Source organism: Mobula birostris, chromosome 1 (assembly GCF_030028105.1).
Source record: "Mobula birostris isolate sMobBir1 chromosome 1, sMobBir1.hap1, whole genome shotgun sequence".
NCBI lineage: Eukaryota > Metazoa > Chordata > Chondrichthyes > Myliobatiformes > Myliobatidae > Mobula > Mobula birostris.
Genome location: NC_092370.1, coordinates 158,678,256 through 158,695,677, shown reverse-complemented (window position 1 = coordinate 158,695,677; position 17,422 = coordinate 158,678,256). Strand labels below are relative to the sequence as shown.

The following is a 17,422-nucleotide window of genomic DNA, read 5'->3' as shown; positions in this document are numbered from 1 at the left end:
TGCTTGCCACCCTTGCCATTTTCGGTAGGCTAAAAGGCTTGTTTCTGTGCTGTATCTTTCTATCACTGACTCTAAGATGGTACTTGCAGACATTCAAAGGGAGCTTAGCAGGTTCATGAAAGGATGAGGCATTTTCTTAGGACAAGGGAGCCACAAGTATCCACAAGGGCTACAGCCAAGTGGTCATGGTAGGATATTACCAGGGAGTTTTTCATAAGGATTAATACAACACAGGTACAATCACTGACTACCTACACATTAGGGAAGCATGCAATGCAAGCAAGTGCCTGTGCCTGTACTGTCCTTTTCTGTGGACGTAAGTAATTGGAACAAGGTGGGGAGAGGGGAGTTCGTGGCTCCACTGTTCCTATCATTCATTCTATGGGGTTTCTTGTCTTACGGATGTCTGTGAGGAGTACGAATTTCAGGTTGTACACTGTATACGTTCTTTGATATTAAATGAAGCTTAGAAGTGTACTGGATATAGTTCTCGTCACGTAACAGGAACGATTTGAGCTGGGATTGATGCACAGCACATTTATAAGGATGCTGGCCAGGAATGGGATATTGTGACTATGAGGAATGACTGAATAAGCCACAGGCACTTTCTTTGAAACTAAAGAAGCTACGGGAAGACAAAACTGAGCTGTATAAAATAATGTCATCCTTCATAGATCCTTGAGCAAAGATCTATTCCCCTTATCAAAGGGGTCAAAAAACAAATAACATAGAGTTCAAGTAATTGGTAGGAGGACTGGGGAGATGACGAGGAAACCCAGAGAGTGGTCTGAACTCACTGCCTGAAAGTATGGTAGAAGCAGAAATCCTCATCATATTGAAATGTTACTTAGTTGTGTTCTTGAAGTGCTCTGACTTGCACATAGTGCTGGACACTGGGATCAGGCACAGGCATAGTTAGACAAAAGGCCACATCATTCGTAAGTTTTCCGTGTTTCCATGATTCTCCCCTTCAGCATGGAAATTGGGTGACCTTTCCAATGCATTCATCAATAGCAACAGTGAGATGCGGAGGAGAGCGGAAGCAGTAACCGGGAATGATCCTGAGACTAACAAGGTGATGGTGACCTCTATGGGCAAAGCAGTCCAGTCCACAAGCAAGGTTCATGGTTGCAGAAGCTCACAGATGTCTGTGAAAACAAAGACAAGGGTGATTTTACACAAACCCTTTAAGTAGATTAGTTCCAAGGGAAACAGTTAGTAAAACCTATCTGTCAGAGAACCGACAGTTCCTTTCTACTCATGATTTCTACTAAATCAGTCACATTGGAGGTGAATTTTGCCTGATGCTTGACCTGCTGGTGGATAAGATGCTCACATGAATAGAAATTCCATCAAAAATTCATGAGTCAAATTTCTTGATGGGCATTAAGTCACCCAAAAATGAGCACTCATTATTCAAGTCTGGTTTTCAGCTACACAGTGCTGTTTTTTTTTCTTTTGGAGTTACTTGAAGGAATTTCTAGGCAATATCTTTTAGATTGAGCTTCAGGTTAGAAGAATTTCGACTGACGTGGTCTGAACTTTTCAGGAGAATTATATACAGTACTTCATAATACGCACTCAAGTAGCTGAATTATTTTTAAATTAGTTTCTGAACCCTCCTTCCTGTGAACATTGCCAGAGATGGTCTAACTTGAAAAATCTCTAAAGTGCACAGAGTGAGAAATGACGTGCCGATGAGGGTAGGAACAGTTGGTTGACCCCCACTCATTGCCTGGCTGGATTTGACAGGACAGCTATCCTAAGCCGGCAAAAAGTCTTCAAATATAAAGATTGGACTCTAACTATGCATTGCAACACCAATCTACCATTTTAACCAGAGAAAGCAGAGGTGAAGTTGCCGCTGGTTCCTTATTATAAGGTACTTCCTTTATTTCATAATGAAGTATGAGACCAATATTGGATAGCTTCTCTTTTCTTATTATTTTCCTGACTTAGAAGCTGGGTCCATGGATTCTGAGCCCCAAGCTTGGAAAGAAATATGTTCTTGTTCTTTGCTGGTTTCCTGGTGAATGCAAATAAACCCCAAAACAAAAATGACTGAAAATGCCAACAGTGTGCTTCAAACAAAAGGGACAGGTCATGGGTGGGACTTCTCATCACAAGCAAGGGCTGTTGCCAGGACATGGCCGGTTGACATGAGTAAGGCTCCCTTGGCTTTGCCAGCACTCCCAGAAATGCTGATTGGGAGGATCACACCGGTGGGTTTCAATGAATTCAGTCAACAATGAGACGGCAGTCCTTGTCACTGACACGCAAAGTCCCGTGCCCTTATGTCTGTTGGGTGACTTTGAACAACAAAGCATCCTAGGATCATTGAGCTCAGGACCAGCCCAGGACTCAGTCCACATGAGGTTGGAGAGGTATATATAGGGATGCGGGCAACATGTGCAGAGCTGCCAAAATCCTGTGCAGATACAGGGCATCACATCCGAACGTGATTCTTGGCAGAACAACTCCTACATGACTTACTTCCCTTGCTCCGTGCACTCAGCCAACACATCACCCCTCTCTCCTTGTTAAGTACGTCCCTTTCCTGCCAACACCAGTCTCAACAACTCAATTAAGAACATAAACAGGAGCTGGAGTGAACCATTCAGCCGATTGTGCCGGTAAATGGCTGATCTTCTACCTCAGAATCACTTTTCAGCATCAACCACACATCCCCTGATTTCCTCAACATCCAAAAGTCCAGCAACTTGTCTTGAATTTACTCCGCAACTATCTAGCATCCTTATGTAGAAAACTGGATGAAGACGTTTCATATCATTTCAGTCATGGATCATTTATTTTGAATTGGTGACCACAGGTTGGAAACACCCCACCCAGGATAACATGCTCCACAGAAGCAGCCAGACTATGCTCATAAAAGCATTTTATATTGTCTCTCCTTCATCAACCTTTAAAGAGTACAGGCACCTCCTACTAGATCTGCACCCACTGGATGAGCCAGAAGTGCATCCCCTTCAGCAGGGTGGGCAGGATTTACAACCCCAGTCTTCCTCCAGGAGACACTCACAAAGACTGTGTTTTGTCTTGTCATACATAACCACCTCTGGTTAAAGATACACATGGCATTACACCTGCATCTCTGTCCTTAGCTCCCCACAGCCCCATTCCTCACGGCTCCCTCGCCGCCCACATTCACTGACCCCACTCACTAGTTTCTTATTCATTCACTGCTCCAGTCTCTGTCTCCTCCTTCCTAATCACAACGCCCGCGTTCCCGCCTCTCCACTCAATACTCCCAGTGGTTTGCTTGCCACATCGTTCATGCTCCTGTCCACTTTGCCAGAGCTCTGCCACTGACTCAAAGCTGCACAGAAACACATATGTCCTCACCTGTACCAGTTATACAGTGACAGACCCATCCCCAGCAGTACTGTATCCCAGTGTTATACAGTGACAGACCCATCCCCAGCAGTACTCTACCCCAGTGTCATACAGTGACAGACCCATCCCCAGCAGTACTGTATCCCAGTGTTATACAGTGACAGACCCATCCCCAGCAGTACTGTATCCCAGTGTTATTCAGTGACAGACCCATCCCCAGCAGTACTGTATCCCAGTGTTATACAGTGACAGACCCATCCCCAGCAGTACTCTACCCCAGTGTCATACAGTGACAGACCCATCCCCAGCAGTACTGTATCCCAGTGTTATACACTGACAGACCCATCCCCAGCAGTACTGTATCCCAGTGTTATACAGTGACAGACCCATCCCCAGCAGTACTGTATCCCAGTGTTATACAGTGACAGACCCATCCCCAGCAGTACTGTATCCCAGTGTTATACAGTGACAGAACCGTCCCCAGCAGTACTGTACCCCAGTGTTATACAGTGACAGACCCATCCCCAGCAGTACTGTACCCCAGTGTTTTACAGTGACAGACCCAATCCCCAGCAGTACTGTATCCCAGTGTTATACAGTGACAGACCCGTCCCCAGCAGTACTGTATCCCAGTGTTATACAGTGACAGACCCAATCCCCAGCAGTACTGTACCTCAGTGTTATACAGTGACAGACCTGTCCCCACCAGTACTGTAACCCAGTGTTATACAGTGACAGACCTGTCCCCACCAGTACTGTAACCCAGTGTTATACAGTGACAGACCCATCCCCAGCAGTACTGTATCCCAGTGTCATACAGTGACAGACCCATCCCCAGCAGTACTGTATCCCAGTGTCATACAGTGACAGACCCGTCCCCAGCAGTACTGTATCCCAGTGTCATACAGTGACAGACCCATCCCCAGCAGTACTGTACCCCAGTGTTATACAGTGACAGACCCATCCCCAGCAGTACTGTATCCCAGTGTTATACAGTGACAGACCCATCCCCAGCAGTACTGTATCCCAGTGTTATACAGTGACAGACCCATCCCCAGCAGTACTCTACCCCAGTGTCATACAGTGACAGACCCATCCCCAGCAGTACTGTATCCCAGTGTTATACAGTGACAGACCCGTCCCCAGCAGTACTGTATCCCAGTGTCATACAGTGACAGACCCATCCCCAGCAGTACTGTATCCCAGTGTCATACAGTGACAGACCCATCCCCAGCAGTACTGTATCCCAGTGTTATACAGTGACAGACCCGTCCCCAGCAGTACTGTATCCCAGTGTTATACAGTGACAGAACCATCCCCAGCAGTACTGTATCCCAGTGTTATACAGTGACAGACCCGTCCCCAGCAGTACTGTATCCCAGTGTCATACAGTGACAGACCCATCCCCAGCAGTACTGTATCCCAGTGTCATACAGTGACAGACCCATCCCCAGCAGTACTGTATCCCAGTGTTATACAGTGACAGACCCGTCCCCAGCAGTACTGTATCCCAGTGTTATACAGTGACAGAACCATCCCCAGCAGTACTGTATCCCAGTGTTATACAGTGACAGACCCGTCCCCAGCAGTACTCTACCCCAGTGTCATACAGTGACAGACCCATCCCCAGCAGTACTGTACCCCAGTGTTATACAGTGACAGACCCAATCCCCAGCAGTACTGTATCCCAGTGTTATACAGTGACAGACCCGTCCCCAGCAGTACTGTATCCCAGTGTTATACAGTGACAGACCCAATCCCCAGCAGTACTGTACCTCAGTGTTATACAGTGACAGACCTGTCCCCACCAGTACTGTAACCCAGTGTTATACAGTGACAGACCTGTCCCCACCAGTACTGTAACCCAGTGTTATACAGTGACAGACCCATCCCCAGCAGTACTGTATCCCAGTGTCATACAGTGACAGACCCACCCCCAGCAGTACTGTATCCCAGTGTCATACAGTGACAGACCCATCCCCAGCAGTACTGTATCCCAGTGTTATACAGTGACAGACCCGTCCCCACCAGTACTGTAACCCAGTGTTATACAGTGACAGACCTGTCCCCACCAGTACTGTAACCCAGTGTCATACAGTGACAGACCCATCCCCACCAGTACTGTATCCCAGTGTTATACAGTGACAGGCCCGTCCCCAGCAGTACTGTATCCCAGTGTTATACAGTGACAGGCCCGTCCCCAGCAGTACTGTATCCCAGTGTTATACAGTGACAGACCCGTCCCCAGCAGTACTGTATCCCAGTGTTATACAGTGACAGACCCAATCCCCAGCAGTACTGTACCTCAGTGTTATACAGTGACAGACCTGTCCCCACCAGTACTGTAACCCAGTGTTATACAGTGACAGACCTGTCCCCACCAGTACTGTAACCCAGTGTTATACAGTGACAGACCCATCCCCAGCAGTACTGTATCCCAGTGTCATACAGTGACAGACCCACCCCCAGCAGTACTGTATCCCAGTGTCATACAGTGACAGACCCATCCCCAGCAGTACTGTATCCCAGTGTTATACAGTGACAGACCCGTCCCCACCAGTACTGTAACCCAGTGTTATACAGTGACAGACCTGTCCCCACCAGTACTGTAACCCAGTGTCATACAGTGACAGACCCATCCCCACCAGTACTGTATCCCAGTGTTATACAGTGACAGGCCCGTCCCCAGCAGTACTGTATCCCAGTGTTATACAGTGACAGGCCCGTCCCCAGCAGTACTGTATCCCAGTGTTATACAGTGACAGACCCATCCCCAGCAGTACTGTATCCCAGTGTTATACAGTGACAGACCCGTCCCCAGCAGTACTGTATCCCAGTGTTATACAGTGACAGACCCAATCCCCACCAGTACTGTAACCCAGTGTTATACAGTGACAGACCTGTCCCCACCAGTACTGTAACCCAGTGTCATACAGTGACAGACCCATCCCCACCAGTACTGTATCCCAGTGTTATACAGTGACAGGCCCGTCCCCAGCAGTACTCTACCCCAGTGTTATACAGTGACAGAACCGTCCCCAGCAGTACTATACCCTGGTGTTTTACAGTGACAGGCCTGTCCCCAGCAGTACTGTAACCCAGTGTTATACAGTGACAGATCCGTCCCCACCAGTACTGTATCCCAGTGTTATACAGTGACAGACCCACCCCCAGCAGTACTGTATCCCAGTGTCATACAGTGACAGACCCATCCCCAGCAGTACTGTATCCCAGTGTTATACAGTGACAGACCCGTCCCCACCAGTACTGTAACCCAGTGTTATACAGTGACAGACCTGTCCCCACCAGTACTGTAACCCAGTGTCATACAGTGACAGACCCATCCCCACCAGTACTATATCCCAGTGTTATACAGTGACAGGCCCGTCCCCAGCAGTACTGTATCCCAGTGTTATACAGTGACAGGCCCGTCCCCAGCAGTACTGTATCCCAGTGTTATACAGTGACAGACCCGTCCCCAGCAGTACTGTATCCCAGTGTTATACAGTGACAGACCCAATCCCCAGCAGTACTGTACCTCAGTGTTATACAGTGACAGACCTGTCCCCACCAGTACTGTAACCCAGTGTTATACAGTGACAGACCTGTCCCCACCAGTACTGTAACCCAGTGTCATACAGTGACAGACCCATCCCCACCAGTACTGTATCCCAGTGTTATACAGTGACAGGCCCGTCCCCAGCAGTACTCTACCCCAGTGTTATACAGTGACAGACCCAATCCCCAGCAGTACTGTATCCCAGTGTTATACAGTGACAGACCCGTCCCCAGCAGTACTGTAACCCAGTGTTATACAGTGACAGACCCAATCCCCAGCAGTACTGTATCCCAGTGTTATACAGTGACAGACCCGTCCCCAGCAGTACTGTAACCCAGTGTTATACAGTGACAGGCCCGTCCCCAGCAGTACTGTATCCCAGTGTTATACAGTGACAGACCCATCCCCAGCAGTACTGTATCCCAGTGTTATACAGTGACAGGCCCGTCCCCAGCAGTACTGTATCCCAGTGTTATACAGTGACAGACCCATCCCCACCAGTACTGTATCCCAGTGTTATACAGTGACAGGCCCGTCCCCAGCAGTACTGTATCCCAGTGTTATACAGTGACAGGCCCGTCCCCAGCAGTACTGTATCCCAGTGTTATACAGTGACAGACCCGTCCCCAGCAGTACTGTATCCCAGTGTTATACAGTGACAGACCCAATCCCCAGCAGTACTGTATCCCAGTGTTATACAGTGACAGACCCAATCCCCAGCAGTACTGTATCCCAGTGTTATACAGTGACAGGCCCGTCCCCAGCAGTACTGTATCCCAGTGTTATACAGTGACAGGCCCGTCCCCAGCAGTACTGTACCCCAGTGTTATACAGTGACAGACCCATCCGCACCAGTACTGTACCCCAGTGTTATACAGTGACAGACCCATCCCCAGCAGTACTGTATCCCAGTGTTATACAGTGACAGTCCTGTCAGTACTGTACCAACTTAGTAATGGCAGGTCCTTGCCCATCAATGTGTATTTCTGAGTGTAGGGGGTATGTGTTCCTGTATCTGGGTTTGGTATCAGAAGACAGGACCAAATCCGACATGATCCCTACAGTTCTTCTCCCTGGACGCCTGCTGCATGGATCACTCTGATGCCAGGCCCATTCAGGTTCTCTGGGATTGGCACTATGGGCTCCAGGCCTGGTGCTGTGGGGATCTTGTGACCCGCAGCTGATGGATACAATGAAATGGTACCTTAACTATTCCCAGAAGTTCGGTGGAAGTCTCTGACAGAGAGAGGGAGCTGGATTGAGGAGTGGAAACTGGAGAAGGGAACAACTGAGTTGTCTGGAAAGGAGAGGAAGGGAAGGGAAAGAAGCCTTGAGCTGCCGGTAGCCCCATATAAATGACAAGACATGAGGTATTAAAGTTGAAAATTGGCTGCACTGCACAGCGTAACATTTCCCCATCCTACGCACCTAACCTACAAGGTTCGTTCTGGACCAGTCCTGAGTCCTGAAGTACTCTGGGCATGTTTGGTTCCATGTTAGTGACAAGAGTCCGGGGTTTTACAGTCCCTGGGAAACATTGCCGGCTCAATGCTGACTTCCAAGTTAATTGAAACTTACCTGGTGCGACCTTCCCAGCAGGCTATTTCAGCAGAGTCATTCCTGGGGGAGATGGCACAAGCCCCATCCTACCTATGACCTCCCCTTTAATGGTCAAAGTACATCGCAGCACAGCCAGGGTCTCAGTCGGATTTGAGGTAGCCGTTTGCCACGAAGCCACTCGGGGGCAGGGTGCCTGAGGCGGCTTCGAGGTGGGGCTCGAAGCGGAGTCGCAGGGTGTTCCTGATGACCAGTTTCTCCATGATGAAGGAGGCGCAGAACCAGGGAACGGCGTACTCCAGGGTGATCAGGCCCATGAAGTCAAACTCAAATGGAGAGTAGTCCCAGGGGCAGGCGTCGAACTGGCGTAAGACGTAGCCCGTGCAGAACTCCCAGATATAGGTCCAGATGGTGTAGATGAGGCAGCGGGTAACAGTGCGGCACCTGTCCCTCAGGTAAAGGTACATTTTCTCCACTATCAGCATGGAGGTCCCATAGATGAAAAGGGCCCAGACACTGGTGACTCCGGGGAACTTCCAGTTGAAATGCACCACAAAATCCCACGCTGCTGTGAACATCACCTCGCAGAAATAGCCGTGGATGGCATAGAGGTACCACCGAGAGAGGGCACTCAGGGGCTCAGCTGTGGCCATCCCTTCAGCCGGTGGAGGGAAGGGATTAAAGCAGATGGAGGGGGATGCAGCTGCAAAGGCAGCACAGATCCAGTTACACAAAATGAAGGCAGAGCAGTCAGCACAACCTTGGAAACGGAGAGAATTAATTTTTAAGCAGACACCAACCTGCCAAATCCCCTCACCCCTCATTAATCAGCTCTCAGCGCCTGTGCCGACATTGGATCTGCATCGGGTGAGCGAGAGAGAGAGAGAGAGAGAGAGAGGAGAGGGAAGCACTTAGCAGAAGCAGAAGCGGAAAGTACCACAGCTCAGATCGGAACGGGGAATGGTGTGGAGCTTCAATGGAGCATCCCTGCAGCTTCTTAGAGGGCAGAGGAGAAGCGGGGACATGAAAGGGAGCCTCTAAAACAGCACGGGCACACTACAACGTGCATTTTAACTCCCAGTCTATCAGGAAGATGGTAACCAAAGATATTAAATACTCTACAGTCACCTAATGTTGTGAGGCTGTCAAAGTATTTTAATTTGAAGATGAGGGCTGAATGGAGACCAGAGCCAATATTCAGCCATTTCTCTCTCTTTTTTCTCACACATGCACATACAGAATCTTATATGTGCCCATTTATGTCAGTGCAAATATATCATAAGTATTTTATGAGGATGGATGTACTTGCATGTGTGTACACGAACGGGATAAACATTACCCATATATTCGCAATGGCTACATTTACACTGCCATGCAATGCTGCCTTAGGAATGCAGCCAGCTCTTCAGTCAATAAAACAAGGCACTGCACGAGACTTGGCAGCAAGGAAATATACTCCCCAGATTCTGTGCACAGCCACTGACGACAGGATGACATTGGTTCCATTGTTTAGCTGACAGCTGGCACAAAGTGCTTATGTTATCACTGGTACAGTTTGTATCGCAGAGAAACAGAGTCCTTTAACTTTGCATAACTTGCCTTATCAAATACAAACCCATTGGCTCACACATGGAGATTACATCGGTACAAATGTTGATCATTTGCAGCATAAAAAATCCTAATAAATAACTTACTTCCATTCAGAGGCCTTTTATGTGTCTTATTATTTAGTCTTTGTTGTGTCGTTGTTGCTCTGATTTCTCTTTAGAGTGAACTACCAGCAGCCCTGCAGTCTAGATAAGTTTGTTGCACTATATTCTGCTGGTAGGAAGGAGGAAGAAGATCAAACTTGGAAACAAATTTCAAGAAATGTGAAAAAAGATTTGGCCTCATTATCATCTGATCATTTGGTGGGGTTCCTCAGCTTTTCACCTGATCCCACTCCCATCGCCACGCCAGGACCAGCAGACTCCAAAAGAGCAACTTTTCCCAAGCAGTAAGCTGACCAACACCTCCACCCACTAACCCACCACCACCACTTCATCATTTCCCATCAGAGACACCTTATGGACAGTGCCTAGTACCACTTCATGGACATACAATCGATCTACGCATAGAAGCTGTCTTATGTGGTTATATTTATTGTGATTTTTATTATTGTGGTCTTTATCCGATTGTGTTTTCTTTTGTGCTGCATTGGATTTGGAGTTACAATTATTTTGTTCTTCTTTACACTTGTGTACTGGAAATGTCATTAAACAATCCTGAACTGTTAAAGATTAAAAATAAACTTTGTTTCTATGCTGTACATCAAAATATCGAAACATACAATGAAGTATGTCATTTGTGTCAACACCCAACACAGTCCAATTTGTACTGGGGTAACCTGCAGTTGTCGCCATGCACCGGTGCCAACTTGGCATAGCCACAACTTCCTCACCCTAACTCGCACATCTTGGAATGTGGGAGGAAGCCAGAGCACTGGGGGGAAATCCACGTGGACATGGGGAGACGGTACAGACTCCTTCCAGACAGCAATGGGGGTTGACTCCCAATCGCCGATCCCCGCTGCAGTAATAGTGCACTATTCCCCCGTACTGCCCACAGTGTGTGTGGACTCCAAAACTGGCCAGATCGGCAGTTGCCATGCTGCATCCTGGGTCTGCACCCTGCTCAACTCCAGGAACATTACTGATAACTGTGGAGACACAAGAGTTTGCTGATACTGTAAGATGGAGCAAAGAATGAAATGTTGGAGGAACTCGGGCTGTTAAGCAGCATCAGGTCGAGACCCTGCATCAAGACCAACTGGAGAGGGAAAGCAGCCAGTACAATGAGAAGAAGCAGAGGCTGAGGTAGGGACCAATGAGTGATGAGTGGACTGAGGAGGCACGAGAGGTGTGGGAACTCGAAATGAGGGAACACAACGTGTCTCATCATGACAATCTGCCACATAATTATTTGAACACTGGATTTTCCAATTTCAGTTCACTGCTGCACCCCTAGTGTTCCTCTCTCTCCTTCCAAACTGTGCCAGTCTTCCCATTGTTGTTCCCTTCTCCAGACCCTCACCCCATCCTGGTTCCCTTCACGCCATGCTCTTCACCCACCGGATATCTCCCCCTTCATGTTCCACCTGGTCACCTCTCCCTTGAATGGCCCCCATTATTACCTTCTTGCCTTATCCAGATTCTGTCTCTCGTAGCCTTCGCAGACCCGCTCACCCGACTGCCTCCCTGACCCCACCTGGCTTGCTGATAACTATTCTGCACGTGCGTCACAGTCGGGTCTCAAGTACAATGCTGCAGATGCGAGAAACCGGAGGTAAAAAGTGAAGCATTGTGGGGATGCTCAGCAGGCCAGGGAGCATTCACGTGGAGCGAACATGATCAGGAGAGGTGATTGAACTGAATTCCTCCTTGCTTCGCAGTTGCTACCCGACGTGCTGAGTAATCCCAGAATCTTCTGTTTTTATTGCAGTCAGGCCTGATGGTGTCCCCAGCCCAGCATCAATCTACTCATTTTCTGGCAGGTCTTTCTATAGTAGTTTAGGGACAAGGATTCTCAGTGGTTTTGTCTTTATTAATTCAGGATACAGAGGTAATCACTCTTGTCTGTCAGCACAATCAGATTCATGACCTTTCCATCTACTATACACCAAATTGCATCCAATTACAGACTGGCTGTGTTTGCTGAACTGTGATATTTGCAACCTCCTAATTTGTTCCTGAAGGCAGCCGGAGAATAAGGTTTCAGCTAAGTGGGATGGTGTACTGTGGAAATACCATCTGCTTTATTCATGAATAATTCATCGTTCCTAAATGAAGCAGTAGAATGAAGAATAAACCACCTGAAATTAATTTTGTGGCTGTAATTTGGACTGGGGGTGGGGGCAGGTTCCCTGCTCTGAAATTATCGGATGTAGAAAGAGTGAAGAATTTTTTCTCTTCCCTGCCTGGGGCACTGATGTTCCCTGACTTCAACACAGACTGAGTTCTGAAACTGCTGTGCCTCAGGTATTAGCGTTAACCGTTCAGCTGTCTGGGAGTATTGTGATCTTTCAAATCAGCATGGTGGAAAGTTTACAACCCAGCAGGTTATTCAAGCTGTCATTTCTGTGTTTTTCTAAATGGCTCTCTAGCCTAATCCCAGCTTCCACCACTAATTCTGTGGACATGCAGGATGGTGATTCTTCAAGAACCTTTCCTAGCAGTTCCCAAGTGTGAGCAGAGTTCCTACCATTACTGCCCCTTCAAGTGATGACTTTCAGTCTCCTGTCACCATTTTCTGTGAAGCCTGTTTCTTTATTCAACTCTACTCCTTTATCCAGTTATATTAAATCTACAGCATGTGCTGCCTTTTCCAATAACTCCATACCGTGTAGAGTGGACTATTCACTCCATCAAGTCAATGATAGGGCTCAGAGAAATTCCATACCCTCATTAATTTTCCTTGTGATTCTCCTCACAATTCTATTAATTCCCCCTTCTGCAGGTCCTACCCCACACCTACCATCTAGGGACAATTTACATTCCACAATTAACCCAGCAATCCATACATCTTTGGGACCATAGGACCATAAGACATAGGAGCAGAATTAGGCCATTCCATCATGGCTGATCCAGGATCCCACTCAACCCCATACACCTGCCTTTGATGCCCTGACCGATCAGGAAATGATCAACTTCTGCTTTAAATAAACGCACAGACTTGGCCTCCACTGTAGTCTGTGCCAGAGCATTCCACAGATTTACTACTCTCTGGTTAAAGAAATTCCTCCTTACTTCTGTTCAAAAGCATTGCCCCTCAAATTTGTGGCTGTGCCCTCTAGTTCTGGATACCCTCACCAAAGGGAACATCCTCTCCACATCCACCCTATCTAGTACTTTCAACATGCAGTAGGTTTCAATGAGATACCCCTAATTTCTTCTAAATTCCAGTGAGTACAGGCTCAAAGCTGCCAAATGTTCCTCATATGTTAACCACTTCATTCCCAGAATCGTCCTTGTGAATCTCCTCTGGACTCTCTCCACTGACAACACATCCTTTCTGAGATATGGGGCCCAAAACTGTTGACAATACTCCAAGTGGGCCTGACTAGTGTCTTATAAAGCTTCATCATTATCTCCTTGCTTTAATATTCTATTCCCCTTGAAATAAATGCCAACACTGTATTTGCCTTCTTTACCACAGACTCAACCTGTAAATTAATGTTTTGGGAGTCTTGCACAAGGATTCCCAAGTCCCTCTGCACCTCTGATGTTTGACACTTCTACCTGTTTAGATAATAGTCCACACCATTGTTCCTTTTACCAAAATGTATCATCATACATTTCCCAACACTGCATTCCATCTGCCACTTTTTTGCCCATTCTTCCAATTTGTCTAAGTCCTGCTGCAATCACGTTGCTTCCTCAGCACTACCTACCCCTCCAACTATCTTTGTAACATCCGCAAACTTTGCCACAAAGCCATCAATTCCATTATCTAAATCATTGACAAACAATGTGAAAAGCAGGACACCTGATAAAAACTCATGAGATCACAAGGGGAATATGCAATATTGACATGGACACTGCCCAAGTTCAGGATTAAATCCAGGTTGCTCAATCTGTGAGGCAGCAGATCTACTGGCTACAGCACCATCCTAAAGGAATTGCCCCTCTGCTAAAGAAAATAGATTATTCTTCTTTGTTTAGGTCTCTAATCCTGAGAGAAGGAACATTGACTGAACAGTCAACAAGCTGCTGGAGAAAGCCAATGGGTCAGATAGCATCTGGGAGGTAAATGAATAGTTCATGTTTCAAGCTGAGATCCTATGTCAGCTCATTCCTCCATCTTACTTTGTTCCCATTTCCAGCTTCTGCATGTCACGTGCCTCCATGGAATGAGCAATCTTTGTCTTTGAAAATGAGGAATTTCGGATCAAGACAACGCTTAATTTGAATATTTCTCCCTACAGGAGAGTTTTAGCAATGTTAAGGGGGTTGTGCTGTTAGAGCACAGTGAATTTTGACTCTATGTAGAAAGCCATTGATTGTGAGCTGACAACCCATGTGCAGGTCAGAGTGCATACAACAGATACAATGAACATCAACTGAGACAGAAAGGGCCTTGAAAACACCAAACTGCTTTTAAAGACTTCCACTTGAAGGCCTGTGTGTAGGTGGAGTGTGTGGCAGGCATCTGGCTGACTGGAGAGGCCCACCAATAAATTACTGCCAGAAGCAAGTGTGAATTTCCTCTGGCCCGTGTCTGACGGAGAGTGACACAAGGCCAAGATTTAGAAAAAAGTTGGATTAGTGTTTTCAGAGAAAAAAGGAGTAGGAAAAAAATTAATAGTAAAAACAAGATTGAGTGTATGAAAGGGTGTTGCCGTCGTGGCTATCCCTCAAGGTCGAGGATAATGGTCTTCGTTCCGTACAGAGTGAAGATGCCTGTGCGTGTGGTTGTTTGACGTGTGCTTGATGTTGCACTCCAAGAAGCACACGATACTTCACAAATCAACCAACTGATTCCAATGGCATGGAAAAAACCTGATAAAGAACTAAAGAAGGGAATTAGGAAAGGTAGGAGGGACCATGAAAAGTCCTTGGCAAGTAGGATTAAAGTGAATCCAAGGGCATTCTATACATACATCGAGTGAAAGGATAACTAGGGAAAGGGTGGAACCACTCAATGATAAAGGGGTGGGGGTGGTGAACACTTGTGTGGATGCAGAGAATGTGAGTGAGGTACTAAGTGACTACTTCACTTCAGTATTTACCAAAGAAAAGGATCAGTGCTGAGCGTATAAATATGTTAGGATGTTTAGAGGTCAAGGAGAAGGAAGTGTTGGGTCTCCTAATCACTATTAAGGTGGATAAGTCCCCAGGGCCTGATGGGATTTACCCCAGGTTACTGAAGGAGGCAAGAGACAAGATTGCTGGTCCCTTGACCAGTATCAGTGTGTCCTCTCCAGCCACAGGCGGGGTCCTGGAAGATTGTCCACCGGCTAATGTTGTAACTCTGTTTAAGAAGGGAACATGTGAAAATCCTGGGAACTACAGACCGGTGAGTCTCACATCAGCTGTAGGGGAAATGCTGGGGAAAATTCTTAGAGAAAGGATATGTGAGCATCTGGAAACCCCTAGCCTAATTAGGGAGAGTCAGCGTGGTTTTTTGCAGGGCAGGTCATGTCTTACCAGCTGGATTGAGTTTTTGACAAGGTGACGAGAGAGACTGATGAGGGTAGGGCAGTAGATGTCGTCTACTTGGATTTTAGTAAGACGTTTGACAAAGTCCCTCACGGGAGGCTAATCCAGAAGATTGAGATGCATGGGGTCCATGGCAAATTGGCTGTTTGGATTCAGAAATGGCTTGCAGATAGAAGAGTGGGGGTAGTGCTTGAAGGGACTTATTCGAGCTGGAGGTCTGTAATTAGCGGTGTTCCACAGGGATCTGTGCTGGGACCGCTGCTGTTTGTGATGTATATAAATGACCTGGATGAAAATGTAGATGGGTGGGTTAGTAAACTTGTGGGTGATCCTAATATTCGTAGAGTCGTAGATAATGTAGAAGACTGGCAAAGAATACAGTATGATATAGATCAATTGTGGATGTGGGCAGAGAAATGGCAGATGGAGTTTAACCCAGATAAATGTGAGGTGTTGCACCTTGGTTGGGCAAATGCAAGGAGACAGTACACTGTTGATAAGATCCTTAACAGTGTTGCTGAGCAGAGAGATCCTGGGATCCAAGTTCATAGCTCCTAGAAGGTGGCTGTGCAGGTCGATAGGGTGGTTAAGAAGGTTTATGGAATATTTGCTTTTATTAGTCAAGGCATTGAGTTCAAAAGTCAGGAATTATGTTGCAACTTTATAAAACTCTGGTGAGGCCACACCTGGAGTATTGCATACAGTTCTGGTCACCCCACTATAGGAAGGATGTTGAGGCTTTGGAGAGGGTGCCCAAGAGTTTACCAGGATGCTTCCTGGTTTAGAGGGCATGTGCTATCACTGGAGGCTGGATAAACTTGGGCTGTTTTCTGTGGATCGCCAGAGACTGAGGGGAGACCTGATAGGGATTTATATGAGAGGCATAGATAGAGTGGACAGAGTATCTGTTTCACAGGATAGAAATGTCTAAAACTAGAGGGTATGAATTGAAGGCAAGACGGGGTAGGTCCAAGGGGGATGTGAGGGGTAAGTTTTATACTCAGAGTGGTAGATGCCTGGATTGCACTGCCTGGTATGGAAGTAGAGGCAAATACATCAGAGGCCTTTAAGAGATGTTTGGATAGGCACATGGATGTAAGGAAGATGGAGGGATATAGACATGGTGTGGATAGGAGGGATGAGTGTTTGAGTATTTTTGACTTGCTTTTTAGCTAGTTTGGTACAACATTGTGGGCCAAATGGCCTGTTCCTGTGATGTACTGTTCTATGTTCTGTGTGTACTTGGATTTTCAGAAGGCCTTTGTCAAGGTGCCGCACATAAAGCAGCTGAGCAAGTTAAGAGTTCGTGGTATTACAGGAAAGGCACTGATATGGATATAGCATTGGTTGATTGGTAGGAGGCAAAGAGTGGGAATAAAGTGAGCACTTTCTGATTGACTGCCTGGACTAGCAGTGCACCACAGGGGCCGGAATTGGGACCACTTCCTTTAAGTTGTTTGTCAATGATTTGGATGATGGAATTTATGATTTTGTGGGCAGGTTTGTGAAAATACTAAGTTAGGTGGAGGTGCAGGTAGTGCTAAGGAAGCAGGGAGGCTGTAGAAAGACTTAGATATATCGGGAGAATGGACAAAGAAGTGGCAAATGGAATACAGTATCAGAAAGTATATGATCTTGCACTTTGGTAGAAGTAATAAAAGTGTAGGCTGTTTTCTAAATGGGGAGAAAATTAAGAAATCCGAGGTGCAAAATGACCTGGGAGTCCTCATGCAGGATTTGCTAAGGTTAATTTGCT

At 46.9% G+C, this 17,422-nt stretch overlaps 1 protein-coding gene across 1 annotated transcript; it reads right to left on the bottom strand.

Moving 5' to 3' along the window:
• Positions 1 to 8,613: 8,613 nt before the first annotated feature.
• Positions 8,614 to 9,123, bottom strand: LOC140207726 (transmembrane protein 229B-like). The gene has a single exon (XM_072276309.1). The coding sequence runs from the start codon at positions 9,121 to 9,123 to the stop codon at positions 8,614 to 8,616; it is 510 nt and encodes a 169-aa protein (XP_072132410.1).
• Between the last annotated feature and the right edge of the window lie 8,299 nt (positions 9,124 to 17,422).

Coding starts and splice junctions, on each gene's coding strand:
- LOC140207726 (XM_072276309.1), bottom strand. CDS start 9,123: ATGGCCACAGCTGAGCCCCTGAGTGCCCTCTCTCGGTGGTACCTCTAT.